The sequence below is a fragment of the Antrostomus carolinensis genome, unplaced genomic scaffold (assembly GCF_000700745.2).
Source record: "Antrostomus carolinensis isolate BGI_N321 unplaced genomic scaffold, ASM70074v2 scaffold13196, whole genome shotgun sequence".
Lineage (NCBI taxonomy): Eukaryota > Metazoa > Chordata > Aves > Caprimulgiformes > Caprimulgidae > Antrostomus > Antrostomus carolinensis.
Genome location: NW_010319894.1, coordinates 1 through 16,698, shown reverse-complemented (window position 1 = coordinate 16,698; position 16,698 = coordinate 1). Strand labels below are relative to the sequence as shown.

The window sequence follows — 16,698 nt, the reverse complement described above, 5'->3', positions numbered from 1 at the left end:
ACCAAGCTACTTGGCAAATCAATGTGTTCTGATGATGCTTTCAGAGTAATTCCCCCCAAAACAGAAATGTTCTGGTCTTCTCAATAAATAAAGCAGCCAAAACAGTAAAAATTCATGTGTGTTGGATTTGATCCTATGAAATTTACCCTTTTCACAGAATCACAGAATGTTGGGGATTGGAAGGGACCTCGAAAGATCATCCAGTCCAACCCCCCTGCCAGAGCAGGAACCTAAATGAGATCACCCAGGAAGGTGTCCAGGTGGGTTTTGAATGTCTCCAGAGAAGGAGACTCCACAACCTCCCTGGGCAGCCTGTTCCAGGGCTCTGTCACCCTCACTGTAAAGAAGTTTCTTCTGAAGTTTAAGCTACCTTCTTTTTTAGCCAAACTGGGCAGCCTGGAAGAAATTTTTCCTCATATCCAACCCGAACCTCCTCTGGTGTAATTTTAAGCCATTGCTTCTCATCCTGATTGCCTGGGAGAAGAGAGCAACCTCCACCTCTCTCCACCCTCATTTCAGGGAGTTGGACAGAACCAGAAGGTCTCCCCTCAGCCTCCTTTTCTCCAGGCTCAACACCCCCAGTTCCCTCAGCCACAAGGGAACTCAGCACACTTGTGCTCCAGACCCTTCCCCAGCTCCGTTGCCCTTCTCTGGACACGCTCCAGCACCTCCATGTCCTTCTTGGACTCAGGGGCCCAAAACTGAACCCAGCACTTGAGGTGGAGCCTCACCAGTGCCCAGTACAGGGGGATGGTCACTGCCCTGGTCTTGGTGGCCACACTGATTCTGATACAAGCCAGGATGCCCTTGGCCTTCTTGCCCTTTTACAGCCAGGCTACTTGGTGCTGTTCCTGATAACAGGAGAGAACAGCGAGCTGTTTATAATTTGTGTGTTTTTAACCTTTTTCTTTGAGGAAGAGTGGGAAGAGAGGTGTTCCTGCATTTATTGACTGACTGCTGTGCTGTGTAGGCTTGTTATTGAAGGCAAGGTCAAAAAGTTCATCTTGTCTCTCAGTGTGACACGAATGGCCTAGTTGGCACAGCTTCTCATTTTGTTGTACTTCATCTTTGCAGTGACGGCATCTAAGTTGACTACTTAGGTTGTCTGAATCATTGTCAGCTACTATAAATCTATAGGCTCTTTAAGGTCTGCAGAAAAGTCTTTATTCAGTAGTACAGCTCTCCCTTTTAGTCTTCTCAGTCTCAGATGACTCAGTAACCAACATATGTGGTAGAATTTTATAGCTCTGTGTGTCCTGATAACTAGTTTTAAATGTCACTGGTTTGCTGTCAAGTCCTTGTGGTATTTCCTCACCCCATGATCCTTCGGTGAGGATAAAGGCTCCTTTGGGGACCTGAACTAGGCTGGAGGGTCTGTGGCAGCTGAAGATGATTCAGAGTCATACTGGAGATAGCCAAAAACAATTGTTGCCAAGAAGTACAGCTCACTGGCTGTGTTTACTCATACTTTTTGTATTCCTTTCACCCATTTCCACAAGCTCTACCTGCTCCTCTCCTTTCAGCCCCTCTTGCTAATGGTTTACATCATTGTTTGGCACTGATTATTCCTTGTGCCTCTCTGGCACTGTCTGTTCTGCCTTTTGCATCATGAGCTTTAACTAAAACGGCTCTTCCTAAAAGCTCTGGGGCTTCTCCCCCCATAAATCACAAAATAAGTTCTCTCCTCATTCCTCACTCTCCCTAGCTCTAGGTTGGCCAGAGAAGCTGTGGCTGCTCCTCCCTGGAAGTGTTGAAGGCCAAGTTGGATGAGGCTTTGAGCAACCTGGTCTAGTGGAAGGTGTCCCTGCTGATGGCAGGGAGGTTGGAACTGGATGATCTTTAAGGTATCTTCCAACCCAAACCAGTCTGTGATTCTATGATTCTATTTCTTTTCTCTTACTAGGCCTTCAGTAGGTTTCTCCTCTCTTGTTTGTCTCATGTTCTCTTGAAATGAGACAAAGGCTCAGGGGCAACCTAATAGCAGCAAGGTTATCAAGATAAGAGACAATGGGGATAAGTTGAAACAAGAGGAGTTCTGAGTGGATATAGGGGGAAAATATCACTAAGAGATCAGTCAAGCATTGGAAAAGGTTGCTGAGAGAGACTGTGCTCTTCATCCTTAGAGATTTTCAAGACCCAGCTAGATAAAGCCTTAAGCAACCTGGTCTGACCTTCTCACTGACCCTACTTTGAGCAGAAGACTTAGACCAGCAACCTCCTAAGGCCACTTCCAGCTTGGATTATTCTGTCCTCCTAAATTTATTCTTGGCTTCATTCTCGTTTTCCTCTCCACCAGTCTCATCTACAAGACCATTTTGGGGAGTTAGCCCTTTAGTTCACTTTCAGTTCAACATCTTTTCCCCAGGACCCGTGTTTTTTCTGCCTAACTTAAAATCTCAGCCTTTCATACTCACATCTGCTTGTTAATGTCTAGCTACCAAACTTGGTTTAGTTGAAACATAATTAATCCCACACCCGTCTCCTTAAGCACATTCCCTTAATTTCTAAACCATCATGGATTTGCTACTGTTGTGCCTATTCCACATACTCCCTGCAATCCTGCAACTGGTTTTTCTGGTTTCAGAGAGGGTCTGAAAAAAAAAAATCTCAGTCATCCAAACCATTTTAGCTGGATGCCTGAGTTTGTAGTGAGCTGAATGCTCTCAAGACACGCATGTGAATTTCCTGTTGGTTTCAGAAGATGCTGAAATCACACTGATTTCACTTTGAAAGTGCCAGTACTTCACCGCTTTTCAAAGCCTGGAAGAAACGGAGAGCGAGCTGTCATCTCAGGTTGGTGTTCAAGAAGACACTGCAGAGCTGAAGAGAGATGTGTTGGAGGCTGCCTCCCTGAAGAGAGGCTTCGTTTTCAGCAGTCTGGTAAATGCAGCCCTAAAATTTGATTCCAACATGACTTGCTAGTGATGCCACAGATTGCATTGTCTTCAAGCAAATATTTGCTCTACATTGTACAATTTGAAATACTTGTGAATGCAGCTGCAGCGATGATGTCCAGTTGTATAACATTCCTGTTGCTAAGAATTAACAAAAATAAGTGTAATTATTTATCTTGGATGCCTGAAAAACAAAAAAACCAAACCCAGACTCTTGACATTTCTTGTGCAACATTTATTTGAGTCTGACTCACAACGCAGACTCTTATAATTAGTACACTAACTTCCATTAATTAGGCTGACACTTAATTGGAGCTATAAAAAGCAACCGTGACATGTCTGGTTTTAATCAATTACCGCATGCTTCAGTCTGGATCACGACTGCTGCAGTGACTGTTAATGACTTTGTATTACGGGGAGGCTCTGTGTGTGAACTTCGTAGGTATGGCAGTGAGCCTAGAGTTACCTAGGTGGTTGGAGCTTTACAGTTCACATGGGGAAGGGCAACGAAGGTGGTGAAGGGTCTGGAGCACAAGTCTTGTGAGGAGCGGCTGAGGAAACTGGGGTTGTTGAGCCTGGAGAAAAGGAGGCTGAGGGGAGACCTTCTGGCTCTGTCCAAGTCCCTGAAAGGAGGGTGGAGAGAGGTGGGGGTGGGTCTGTTCAGCCAAGGAACCAAGTGACAGGACAAGAGGAAATGGCCTCAAGTTGCGCCAGGGGAAGTTTAGATTGGATATTGGGAAAAATTTTCTTCACTGCAAGGGTTGTCAAGCTTTGGAAGGGGCTGCCCAGGGCAGTGGTGGAGTCTGCATCCCTGGGGGGATTTAAAAGACATGTAGAGGTGGTGCTTAGGGACACGGTTTAGAGGTGGACTTAGAAGGGTCAGGTTTTCAGTTGGACTGAATGATCTTAGAGGTCTTTTCCAACCTAAACGATTCTATGATATGCAGACTGGCACAGGTTGGCCAGAGAAGCTGTGGCTGCTCCTCCCTGGAAGTGTTCAAGGCCAGGTTGGATGAGGCTTTGAGCAACCTGGTCTAGTGGAAGGCTAATGACAGGGGGGTTGGAACTGGAGGAGCTTTAAGGTCCCTTCCAACCCTAACCATTCTGTGATAAACTGTTCTGTTTCTGTCTTGAATCCAGTGCACGGTTCCTTTTCCTTCTCTGAACATCTCGTCATCCCTGTTCAAAGCAGTAGTAGGTGCTGTAGGATCCATGTCAGAAGATCCCAGCATCCAGGTTAGTGTAGGGCTTTGCAGCTCAGCCTCATGCGTGTGCCCAGACCAAACCATGAGAGCTGCAGGGGGTTAAGAAGCTGTGGCTTTGTGAGATATAACAGAGCTGGTACAGCCTTCTGCCTGCATGTTCCCCTAGACCATAGTAGCCACATTCATGGTGGCTCCTGTGAACATTTTCCTTTGAGCAAGGCAAGTAGAAAGCCTGTGGGCAGTCTGTTACTGCAGCTCAGCTGACCAGCAGTGGCTTGTGATGGACACCGTGGCAAACTCGATTGCTTACAAGAGCATGAACGTGTTCAGGCTGCAGCTCCTGCTTCTTTGGGAGTCTCTGTACCCCAAGAATTGGTTCCAGTGTAAGATGTTGAGGCAGGCAGCTTCATCCTTGTTTGCATTTCTTAAAGTAGATGCACAAATCCTAGAATCATAGAATAGTTTGGTTGGAAAAGACCACTACAGTCATCTAGTCCAACCATAAACCCAGCATTGCCAAGTTCACCACTAAACTACTAAACCATGTCCCTGAGCACCACATCTACACGTCCTTTGAACACCTCCAGGGATGGGGACTCCACCACTTCCCTGGGCAGCCTGTTCCAATGCTTGACAACCCTTGCAGTGAAGATTTTTTTTCCTAATATCCAACCTAAACCTCCCTTCACGCAACTTAAGGCCGTTCCCTCTTGTCCTGTCACTTGTTATTTGGGAGAAGAGACCAACACCCACCTCTCTCCAACCCTCCTTTCAGGGAGTTGGACAGAGCCAGAAGGTCTCCCCTCAGCCTCCTTTTCTCCAGGCTCAACACCCCCAGTTCCCTCAGCCACAAGGGAACTCAGCACACTTGTGCTCCAGACCCTTCCCCAGCTCCGTTGCCCTTCTCTGGACACGCTCCAGCATCTTGATGTCCTTTTAGTGAGGAGCCCAAAACTCTACCCAGCACTTGAGTAGTTCAGTAGTGTGTGCCCTGAATTTCTTCAAGGCTTTGCTGTCATTGTACTGGAGTAGAATATGGATAGCGATACATGTCAGAGTCAGGTCGAGTGTGTTGCATTTTATATGGCTCTTAGGAATTTTTTTTTTAGTACAGTTATTTACTTTCTTTAGTTACTGTAGAATTTGTGGTCTTGGAGATTTTATATACACTACACCCAAACTTTGAAATGTGGCTGAACCCTTTGCGCAGTAGTGAGCTCACAAATGCAGTTTCTTGCAGTGATTCAAATTTGCAGAGCCGGTAGCAGCCGTGTCCATCGGAAAAAAATAGATTTAAAAAAAAAAATCATCCTCTTCAAAGTTATTATAATGCAGTTTGCAGAGAACACGGGTTTTTTCCACTTTGAAAGGAAAAAGATGTAACACAATTGCTTTCCCTCCCCACGTTGCTAATGTATTTTGATGTCTTAGAATAAGAGTCGCTGGGATGATTAAGTTTGGAAAGAGATCTTTGCTCCCTGTTTTATTTAAATCTTTTAAACATTTTATATCCTTTGTAGAAGATTTCTGTTAGCTAGGGCATGGGAAACAGTTATTTGAATAAATGCTTCACTACTCTGGTGGCTTTCATCAGCCCAGCTTGAGTTATCATTGCTAATCGGTCATGTTATTGACTTTAATTAGAAATAATAATATCAAAACGAGGACAAAACAAGACTGCACTGAGAATACCGAGTCACAGCAAAGGGTGGAGGATCCAGGCTGATGAGATCTTTCAGCCTGGAGCAGAAGACATTGTATGGCTCTGAGTAACTCTTTATTTCCTTTGTGTCTTGATTTTCCCCTATTCTCCTGCCATCTGTAAACGAACAATACAGTGTCGAGGTGTGTGTGAGGTTTAAAAAACAAACTGCAGGTGCTTTGCCAGATAATTAGAATATATGGGTCACGTTGTTAATTACTCAAGTACGTCTGGATTGTTTTCAAGCAGAGGTGGATAACCCAGGGAGGATTCTTGTCTCATCTTCTTCTTTTCTTGCCGCTGAAGCCGGAGCAGAGGACGTGGCAGGGGGAGAGCTGGTCCCAGAGCCTGGCAGGAGGGTGCTGCTGGGCACGCGACGCTGCGGGCATGGCAGGACTCTGCTCTTGGAGGATGCGGTGAGGGAAACTGCTGCCTTGCTTCAGTCTGGCTGGAAGGGGAAGTTTGGCACTTCCCAGTTCTCGTCTGGGAACTTAGACAGCATTTTTTTTTAATTATTTATTTATATTTTTTTTTAAATTATGTATTTATTTTTGGCTGCTTACAGAAGGAAGTGCAGTCCCATCTTGTCGCAGCGTGAATTGAAACCTTAGTACTCAGCACACCAGCTCTGCTGCCCAGGCCTCAGCTTCACACGCTGCTAGAAAAGCCCTTGTCAAGATGCAGCTTTTATCCTCTGCGTTTCCTCAGAGGGCAGACAGAAGTAGCAGGTTCTATGAGGAATCTTTTAAAACTCCTTTTTTCTGTTTGGTTTTTTTCCTGCATAAAATTCAGTCCCACACACCACTTTTTCAACAGAAACACATCATTTTCCTTGTGCAAAATCCAAACCACTAAACAATAGTATTATTTTTACGTGGAGGTTAAAAAACAGGTATTTCTAACCAACTCTGAGGTTTTATTTTAACACAATCTACCCAGCTCAAGGCTGTAAAATCTTCTCCTTTTTCTCCAAACTGCTGGATGCCTGTACCCCACTAGCATCATTAGGAGCCCTGGGTATCCAGGTCCTCTAAAAACCAGACCCTGGAGGCATTGGATTGGTGCTTTTGAACAGTTGTCTGTGTGCGTGTGGCTTCTTGCATCGGGCCAGAACGTCTTTCAACATACAAATTTCAGCAACCCTGAATGATCCCAGTTGTGCTGGTGTCTCCAGGCAGCTGAGCAAAGTCCTCTGCTTATTCCAGTGGAGCAGGCAGGTCCTCCATGCTCAGAATGAATGTGGTCGTGCTGGAACAGTGTGGAATTAAATTGGATGGCTCGCTTTATTAATTTCTTCCCTTCCTAAGGCAAAGGACCACGTGGCTGATAAAGCTAAGCTCCTGGGCTTTAGGGTCACCTTGCTCTCCTTTCCTCCTCTGCTGACATCATGTGTTGTTTCTCTCCTTGGGTTAGAAGCTATTGTTTTCAGATTTTCTTGCCATCTCAATTTTAGTGGTGGTGAAGGGTGTTGGTGGGTGGTTGAAGGGTCACATGTTGTGTTTAGTGTGGCCAAAGAAAAGATTTGGCACAAATCTTCAGCTTAACTCTTGACTGCAACCCTTCTCAGAGTAATCACTGTGTTTGTGTTTATACAGACACCTGTAGTATTTTGGGGTGAGAAATGAATAGTTTTGGTGTGTTTTAGTGCTTAGCCCTGAGTCACAACAACCAGCTTCTGCCTCCAGCTGTGTCACTACCGTGGGGTGTGACCTTGGCATGTGAGCTGACTGTGCAGGGATTGCATCTTCTTGATTAACAGCCTTGCTCAGAGTTATATCCCCTTGGTTTTGACAGCACAAATAAGTCTTTATTACCCCTGTAGCAGTGTGGAGTTCTGGCTCAGAAAAGGAACACAAATCCATTCCTGGCTTGGGAACCATCGGCACGATTAATTCTATTTGGATTGCAGTGTAAAAATTGCCAGTAAAACAGAGATGCTTAGACCTCCAAACATTGCGTGGGTTTAATTAAAAGGATGATTTTAAGCAGCTTTGGGCACAGATACTTTATACTTCTCAGGGGGAGTTGGAACTAGATGATCTTCAAGGTCCCTTCCAAGCCTAACCATTCTGTGATTCTGTGATTGGTTTCTATCATTGCCTGGATAATGAATTATCAACGAGTTCAAATGAAATGAGCTTTCCATTCTGCATGGCATAAAGCTCTCAAAAGGGGAGAGGTAGCTGCTTCTGCAAAGGGTTTTAGAAGTGTGTAAAACACGCTGAAAAGGGGAAAGTTTCTCCCTTCCTGGATGTTCATAGGGTGGAAATCACAAAGGCAGCCTGTGCAGCAACGAGCTTCCACTCAGCGATTGTCCGCACAGAGGACGGCTGTGCTCCAGCCACCCATCCCAACGCTGTTCTCTGCTTCCAGAGGGACTCTTGTGAGCCTCTACCTAGAAGGTGGCTAAGCTGTTCACTGGGCTGGGACAAGCAAACTCAGTGTCTGGCAGGATGAGATCCTGTTTTTTGCAGTGTTCCAGTGTGTTGGAGGGAGCACTGTGAGTATTCTCTTGGTCTCCACATTAAACTCACAAATTTTCCCAGAGAACCGGGCAGAGCAAAATACAGTCTCAGAAAGGGAGCGATTAATTAAGTGGCTCTGTGCCTTCTTCTGGTGTTGACCCCAACAGTGCCTGTGAACTACATAAATGCACTCAAGATTGCTGTCCAGAGCTCTGATCTGGGTGAAGCTAACTGCAAAGGGTCTCCTTTCAAAGCCTCTCTTGTGTTCTTTGGTAGCACGTACAAGGACAGCGTTACAGACATTACTGCTCTGCCTGTAATGGCCAAGGAAAAGGGCCTGACTGATTATTTGCTTTGCTTTTTTTTTCCCCTCCTCCTGTGTGTGTGCTTTTATTGGAGATAAAGAATTAGCACTACTGATTTTATATATATATATTTTTTTTAAGACTCTTGAGTGCCCACAACCCCAACTGACATCAGCACTTTTAGAAACTTAGCCAGAATTTTCAATTTATTTTGAAATGCTGAAAGTCTTACAGAGGTCTGGGAATGTTAAATGATTAATTGTTTGCATCGTAGAGCCTGAGAGTCACAGCCCTGGACTGAGGTTCCATTGTGCTAGGTGCTGAATGAACACAGAACAAAATGACTGGTTTTGCCCTTGGTACCATGAAATTGGAGCAGAGTCAGCTCCCATCCTTTTTTTTTCCCTAATATATTTATACATGCTCAGTGTGATACAGCAGTGTAGCAAATCACAGATAAGGGTTTTTTTTTAATAGCAGATGAAGTACAAATAAAGGTCGGATTTGTGTAGCCTGCATTTGCTTCATGTCTTGAATGGCAGTAAACAGTATCTGACTGCCTGGGTGGAACGTAATTGTTCACGCTTGGAGCTGCTAACAGTGACTATATGTATTTTTAGCTGTGTTTCTCTGTTATGTCCAGGCTTCTGGTCAGGGCTGCATTGCCTTTACCAGATGACTTACTCCTTTGATCGCTTTGCCAGCATGACATCTGGCTGGTTTCTCTTTGCCAGGGTCCCAAGATCGTGGTGAAGTTCTCACAGTTATTTGTATCGTATCTTTTTTCTCTTTATAATTAGCCTCAGAAATGAATGATTCCTCCCCTCCCTGTAGATATGGGTTTATTTGGGGTTTTAGGGTTGGTTTTTGGGTTTGGTTTTTGTTTTTGTTTTCCTTCTTCCAAGAGGCAGACAGGCAAATTCAGCCCTTCACTAGTGATGTTGGGTTCTCTACAGGCTATCACAAAGCCCTTACTCCTGCTGTTGTTGAGCACCTTGGGATGGTCCATGAAGTTGCAGTGCTGTAAACGTAGGTGGTGCTCAGTGTGCAAGTTAGAGATTAGTCCTGACAGGATGCCCAGAGCTGAGAAAAGGCTGAATTCAGTTCCTGTGGGAGTTGCTCTGCACTTGTCCTCCCCAAAAGCTCCATCTCAGACACAGAGAGGCTTTCCTCTTGCAGCCCAAAATCAATCTGTGACCATGAAATGTTTGAACAAAGTTGGCATCTGGGAACAAAAAGGATTTTTAAATGTTTTAAATTATTTTTAGATATCTTGCAGCCAGCAAGCCCCTTGGAAGATCAGTATCTAGTCATCCTGCTTGGGCTGCTATTCAGTAGGAAATAAGTAGAGTTGAAAGTGCTCATGGTGGTCTTGTGTTGCTGGAGACTGTCATCTGCCACAGTTACCTGCACTAAGTGAAGGGTCAGTGCCTGAACAGCAGCTGAGAAATGTGGGTCTCAGTGAAGCCAGACTGTCACCCTTGGGACAGGATCTCCTGCTGGCCAGCTGGTATCATGCTTTGGTTTTAAGTGTTAACTGTTTGAAGACTTCATGCCAGGGAGAAATTACAGACATCAAACCCAGCAGTCCTGGGTGGGTCATTCAGCAATTGCAAGCTTTTCAAAGTATTTTTGTCTTCTGTCCAGTCCTGGCCCAGTCACAGTCTGAACTTGTGACTCAGTTGGTTTATTTAGGGAAAATTATTTGTTTAACTGAAAAGCCCCAAATTGAAATACTTTAGCAAAAGCCTGAAACCTGGACACGGGTGGCAAAAGCTTGAAACATGGTCTCAGGTAGGACAAGAACCTGTGTCTCCTGTTCCCCACTGCAGGCCAACCTCCATGGCCAGGCAAGCAAAAGTTTTTGAGCAATTCTGCCTTAAACAATGAAGAATTTTCACAGAATCCCTGAATTGCCTCGATTGGAAAGACCTTTCAGATCATCGAGTCCAATCATGAACCCAACACTGACAAGTCCCTGACTAACCCATGTCCCTCAGCACTGTGTCTACACGACTCTTCAATCCCTCCAGGGATGGGGACTCCACCACTGCCCTGGGCAACCCCTTCCAATGCCTCAGAACCCTTTCAGCAAAGAAATTCTTCCTCACATCCCATCTCAACTGCCCTTGGTGCCACTTGAGGCCATTTCCTCTTGTCCTGTCCCTTGTTCCTTGGTTGAACAGACCCCCCCCCCCCTCTCTCCACCCTCCTCCAAGGGACTTGGACAGAGCCAGAAGGTCTCCCCTCAGCCTCCTTTTCTCCAGGCTCAACACCCCCAGTTCCCTCAGCCACAAGGGAACTCAGCACACTTGTGCTCCAGACCCTTCCCCAGCTCCGTTGCCCTTCTCTGGACACGCTCCAGCACCTCCATGTCCTTCTTGGAGTGAGGGGCCCAAAACTGAACCCAGCACTTGAGGTGCGGCCTCACCAGTGCCCAGGACAGGGGGGCAATCACTGCCTTACTCCTGCTGGCCACACTATTCCTGATAGAGGATTTTGGCCGAGTGACTCATTGTTTCATATTTGTTTATATTGCTATAGCAGTTGAGACTCTTAAGCTTTGGATCCAAGACCTTGTTGTGCCAGGTGCTGTAAGAACATGGAAAAAAAAAAACAAAAAGACCTCGTGAGGAAGAACACACATTTGTCTATAACCCAAGACAACAGATGGCTACAGATGGGGGAGCACAAGGAACTGATGAGATAATACTGACCTGTGCAGTGAGTAATAGTTGTGGTGCATCACTTATCTAAACATTGCTGAGGTTTTATAGATGCTGTAGCAAAGGGCAGTTTGAAGGAGGATGATCAAGTGACAGCAGAAGTTTACAGTAATATTGCAGCAAGCGAGAAGGGCAGCAGAGGGAAAAGAGACATGTTGAAAATGATGCTTGAGGAAAGACTATAGAATAGAATCACAGATTCATTAAGGTTGGAAAAGACCTCTGAGATCATCAGGTCCAACCGTCACCCCAGCACCATCATGCCCACTAAACCATGTCCCTAAGCACCACATCTGCCCAACTTTTAAATACCACCAGGAATGGTGACTCCACCACCTTCTTGGGCAGCCCGTTCCAATGCTTGACAACCCTTTTGGTGAAGAAATTTCTCCTCATATCCAACCTAAACCTCCCCTGGCACAACTTGAGGCCATTTCCTCTTGTCCTATCACTTGTTACTTGGGAGAAGAGACTGACACCCACCTCGCTACAATCTTCTTTCAGGTAGTTGTAGAGAGCAACAAAATCACCCCTCGACCTCCTTTTCTCAAGAGATATTTGCTGCAGAATCTACTGTGGTCATGTTTGAGAGAGTTCAGGTGTGGGAGCAAAGTAGAGACAGAAAGTGTGTTTGTTGGAGGAGGGAAAGCAGAGCCAGTGGGGGAAAGAAACCTACAGCAGGCTACACCTTCAAAGTCTTGACCTGGAACTTTCTTCTGGTGTGTTTACTGCTGGCAACTCAAGGAAAAAGAAAGAGCTGTTTCTTTGGATCGTAACCTTTAACCGTGGTGTGGCATGAGGGGACAGATGGGTGAAGCAGAATGTGTGTGTTCCTTTATTTGCAAGTGCAGATGCCTCCATAACGGGCAAAGGAAAAACGCTGCTTTTTTCTTAGTGGTGTTTATTTAAACTTCAGTTTAACAAAATTAGCCTTTGCAGAAACTTCAGTGAACATCCTCTTTAAGTTGAAAGCTTGCAGAGCAGGATGCAAGTCAAATGCCAACCCCAGCAATTAGCACGCGTCCTTTCATGAGTGTTAAACTGTGCTTAATCTCTACTGATCAGGTTCTTTTTCTCCTACGCACTGTCTGCAGCTAAAAATAAGGTCAAGTTAAAGATGTACCAGAGATAGGAGCTTCCCAGTCCATGGTTTTTCTGAAGCAGCTCGCTCTCTCCCTGATCATGATTTGCTTCCCACACAACATGGGAGGAAACACAGCTATCACAGCATCTGTTTGGGAACCCCTCGCAGGTTTGAGGATGTCCAGGAGCCCAAGTGTTCATATTGTCAGCCTTGGTGCCATGAGCACCTCCCTGGGGAGCCTGTTCCAGTGCTCCACCACCCTCTGCCTCAAAAACCTTTTCCTCATGGCCAACCTCACCCTTCCCTGCCACTTTTTCCTGCCATTCCCTCTGCTCCTGGCATTCGTTGGTGGCCAGAGAGAAGAGCTCAGCGCCTGCCCCTCCTCTTCCCCTTGGCAGGAAGTTCTAGACCGTGATGAGATCTCCTCTCAGTCTCCTCCAGGCTGGACAAACCAAGTGACTTCAGCCTCTCCTCATACCCTTCCCCTCTAAACCCTTCACCAATTTTGTGGTATTTAAATAGACTACCCAGAAGGTTGCTGGAGAAATAGCTTCATAATAGGAAATGCACTGGTTGCTTCAGCATAAAATGATATCCCAGATGTGTTCTCTGCAGTAGGGACCTCTTTTAGCTGAACCATTTTAGTTGTGTGGAGCCCATTTCATCATCTCAAAGGCTCTTTTGGTGATAAACTTTGGGTTTGCCACTAGAGGGGGACTGCAAGCTGTCCATCCATCCATCTATAGAATCATAGAATGGTTTGGGTTTGAAAGGACCTTAAAGATCATCCAGTTCCAACCCCCCTGCCATCAGCAGGGACACCTTCCACTAGACCAGGTTGCTCAAAGCCTCATCCAGCCTGGCCTTCAACACTTCCAGGGAGGGGGCATCCACAACTTCCTTGGGCAACCTGTTCCAGTGTCTGACCACCCTCACAGTGAAGAACTTCTTCCTAATATCTCATCTAAACCTCCCCTCTTTCAGTTTAAACCCATTTCCCCTTGTTTTGTCATTAACTGCCCTTATGAAAAGTCCTTCCCCAGCTTTCTTGTAGCCCCTTCAGGTACTGGAGGCCGCTATAAGATCTCCCTGGAGACTTCTCTTTTCCAGGCTGAACAGCCCCAAATCTCTCAGCCTGTCCTCATAGGAGAGGTGCTCTAGCCCTCGGATCATCCTGGTGGCCTCCTCTGGACTTGTTCTAGCAGCTCCAGGTCTCTCTTGTGATGGGGGCTCCAGAACTGGGCGCAGTACTGCAGGTCGGGCCTTACGAGAGCGGAGTAGAGGGGGATCCATCCATCCATCCATCCATCCTCACCAGTCCCGTTGCAGTGCAGTCACCAGCCCAGCAACTCCAGCAGCAGGACTCTCTCTGCTTTGCTGGGCTCTGGGGTGTCTCAGCACCCATAAAGGTTGAACCTTGCAGCCAAAAAAATGTGAAGGGATGTGGACAAGGGGAGCCTGAGTGGTGCAATGTTTGGGTGCTTCTTCAGTGATTTGGTCCTGCAGAATGTAACTTTTTATTCCCACACAGCTACAAAAAGTGTCCTGAGCATGAGTGATGTTCAGTGAAAGCTGATTAGGGTTTGTGCAACCTCGCTGAGTCACCGAGAGATGTGAGTAAGCCCTCTTAAAGCCTGGCTGAAGCAATGGGATAGCAGCACACCCAACAGTGCCATTAAACTGATTGAAGGTGAAATGGAAACATGAGTGCTTCTAGATCCTGGGAGAAAAGGGAGCTTGTGAATGGGACTTTCAGTATAACCGACTCACTTGTGTGCTGGGCCTGACCTACCTGTTTCTTGTTGCCTTGCAGGGCTTTCACCCATGTGTTCACCTTTGGCCCGACCTTTCGAGCAGAAAACTCTCAGAGTCGCCGGCACCTGGCGGAATTCTATATGGTGGAGGCTGAGCTGTCCTTCACTGAAAGCCTCCAAGATGTCATGCAGGTGGGCACTCCATATGTCTTTGCAGGACTGATGCCAGAACTTCATCTTCCTCCCTGAGCTGTGCTCCCTGCCCTCAGCTGAGGTGGTAGCTCCTCTCACCCTGTCTGAGGCTGGTAGAGGCTGCACGGGGACTTGCCACGGATCAGGGTTTGCTCAGCAGAAGTAAGGCCACAGAGGGGATTTGGAAGGGAAGATATGGGTGTGAACACAGCCCCCATCTGAAAGGGAGGCTGCACAGTTACTGTATTGCCAGGAAATGTGTTAAGGTGCTTGACTGGTGCTAATTGAAGTGGTGCTCTCCCCTTCAAAACCTTCAGCATCTCTTCAGTGAATCTAAGCGGTATTTATGCAGCGTGTCCCTTGGTGTGCTCTATAAAGAGCTCCTTGAAACCTGCATTGAAATCTCAAGTAGAAACAACAGTCCCTGGCATTCCACACCATTCCCTGTGGCTTTAGCAGAAGACTGAAATCCTTGGAGTCAGCTAGGTTTTGATTTTTCAGGATTGACCTCGGCTGCAGTTTAACCGCATGATGGATGCTAATGCATCTTACTAGTCTCAGCATAAGCCAGTTTATGGCCAGTAGGACTTGGGAGTAAACATCCACATGTGCTGTCATATATCTGATAAACTCCTTGAAAAGCTATTGGAGAAATAGCCTTAAAAAGAAAAAGACTTGAGGCACTGGCTACAGCTGTATAAAATAACATGCAGGTGGTGGTTTCTTCAGCCTGAATCATATACAGTCTGCTGAGTCAGTATGGCCTGACAGCAAAGCTGGCTTACTCTCTCTTGTGTGTGCTGCTTCTGCATCTTGGATGTCTGGATGGCACTGGGCTGCGTGGACTGACCTGTTGGGAATCTCTGCTCCATCATTAATAGCATCTCTTTTCTCTCTCCTCTTCTCCAAAACAACTTTCTTTATTCTTAGAGCATCCCATACATATATAGAATCAGAGAATGGTTTGGGTTGGAAGGCACCTTAAAGCTCATCCAGTTCCAACCCCCCTGCCATCAGCAGGGACACCTTCCACTAGACCAGGTTGCTCAAAGCCTCATCCAGCCTGGCCTTCAACACTTCCAGGGAGGAGGCATCCGTATGTTTATCCTTACTTCCTGAACCCCCTGTTTCTCTAGGTAATCAGGAGCTGATTGAAATCTTCACTGCTTTTATCGAGTATAATAAGCAGGGTCTTCTGTGAAGTGGTGTTTGAGCCCTTGAACACAGCATGAAAGTATCTGTACTCTTGTGCTGAGAACACTAATTTTTTGGCTTTTGAAGTATAGACAACCAGTTCAGACAATTCAGAGAATGAGATTTGAGAGCTGTTCTGGAATGTGTAGGGTTTTTATTTGTAGTGAAGGGAGGAACTTCCCCCTGCTTGGCTTGGCTTTTCTTGTTGCTAAACATCTTGTGAAGTCTCAACTTGTGCTCTCCTCTTTCACTTCTTCCCTCTGTCGCAAGGTCTTTGACAAGCTTCTTTCCCTGTAGCAGAAAGTCTCCCAGCAGCCATCGTTTTGCATTCCTCATAGCAAGTCCACATTGCAACATGCTCACTTTTGTGATGTTCTCATTTGCAGAAGTGGAGTTCCCATTTTGTTTATTTTTAAATCCTTGTGCAATCTCTCTTTAAAAAAAAAAACAAAACAAAAAAAAGCTAAAAACTGACAAATACTCTAAAGCCTGAGTTAAGTTTCTTTTTCCCCACATAACTGACCTAAATTCAGCATTCTCTCATGTATCTGCCCATTGGGCAGATTGTCTGTTTGTCGTCATCTGCAAGTTCTTTGTTCGGTGCAAAACGTCCAGTTGAAAGCCTTGGGGGCTCTTGGCCAGGATTAGCATCTGAACTTTGTCCTCACATAAATAGCTGGATTGTTTAAAATTTATTTTTAAAATTGATATTCAACATTTGGACTGAATACCTCTAATTTCGGCAAGTGAGTGTGCTGGGAGTGCTCAGCTTTTTCAGACACATCTTGAAGTATTTGCTCATACAGCATTAAAGAAGAGCCTTGCTACAAAGCTGTACGTGTTTACCCTTCACTGATGAGGCTTGAGATCTTTCTCTCCAAAAGAAACATAGCTTTCCTTACAGAATAAAAGGAAAAAGAAGATTTAATAAGTTACATGTATTTGGGAGCAAAGGGCCTGAAATCTTAGAGCAACAGCCTTTTTTTCCCCACTGTAATTGCGCAGAGTAATGCTCAGTTATTCCTAAATTAGTAGCACAGTGCTTGGGAAGCCTCATGTGTCTTGATCATGCAGTATAAATTTCTGTGCCAAAACGTGTTTTAATGCTGCAAAAAAGCTTAAACTCTCACAATTCTGGTTTCACAGTACTCTCTGTGCAAAGTCATAGAATCACAGA

The 16,698-nt window shown here is 45.7% G+C and overlaps 1 protein-coding gene across 1 annotated transcript in view; it reads left to right on the top strand.

Annotated features, from left to right (window-relative positions):
* The window catches only part of LOC104526081 (probable asparagine--tRNA ligase, mitochondrial), a gene marked incomplete at both ends in the record, with an annotated part of 33,564 nt that extends 19,237 nt beyond the window's left edge, over window positions 1-14,327 (top strand). The window contains one exon of the mRNA XM_010169431.1: window positions 14,195-14,327. Within this exon, the coding sequence (XP_010167733.1) occupies window positions 14,195-14,327 (133 nt within the window). The remainder of the gene's footprint in view (window positions 1-14,194) is intronic.
* Window positions 14,328-16,698: the final 2,371 nt, after the last annotated feature.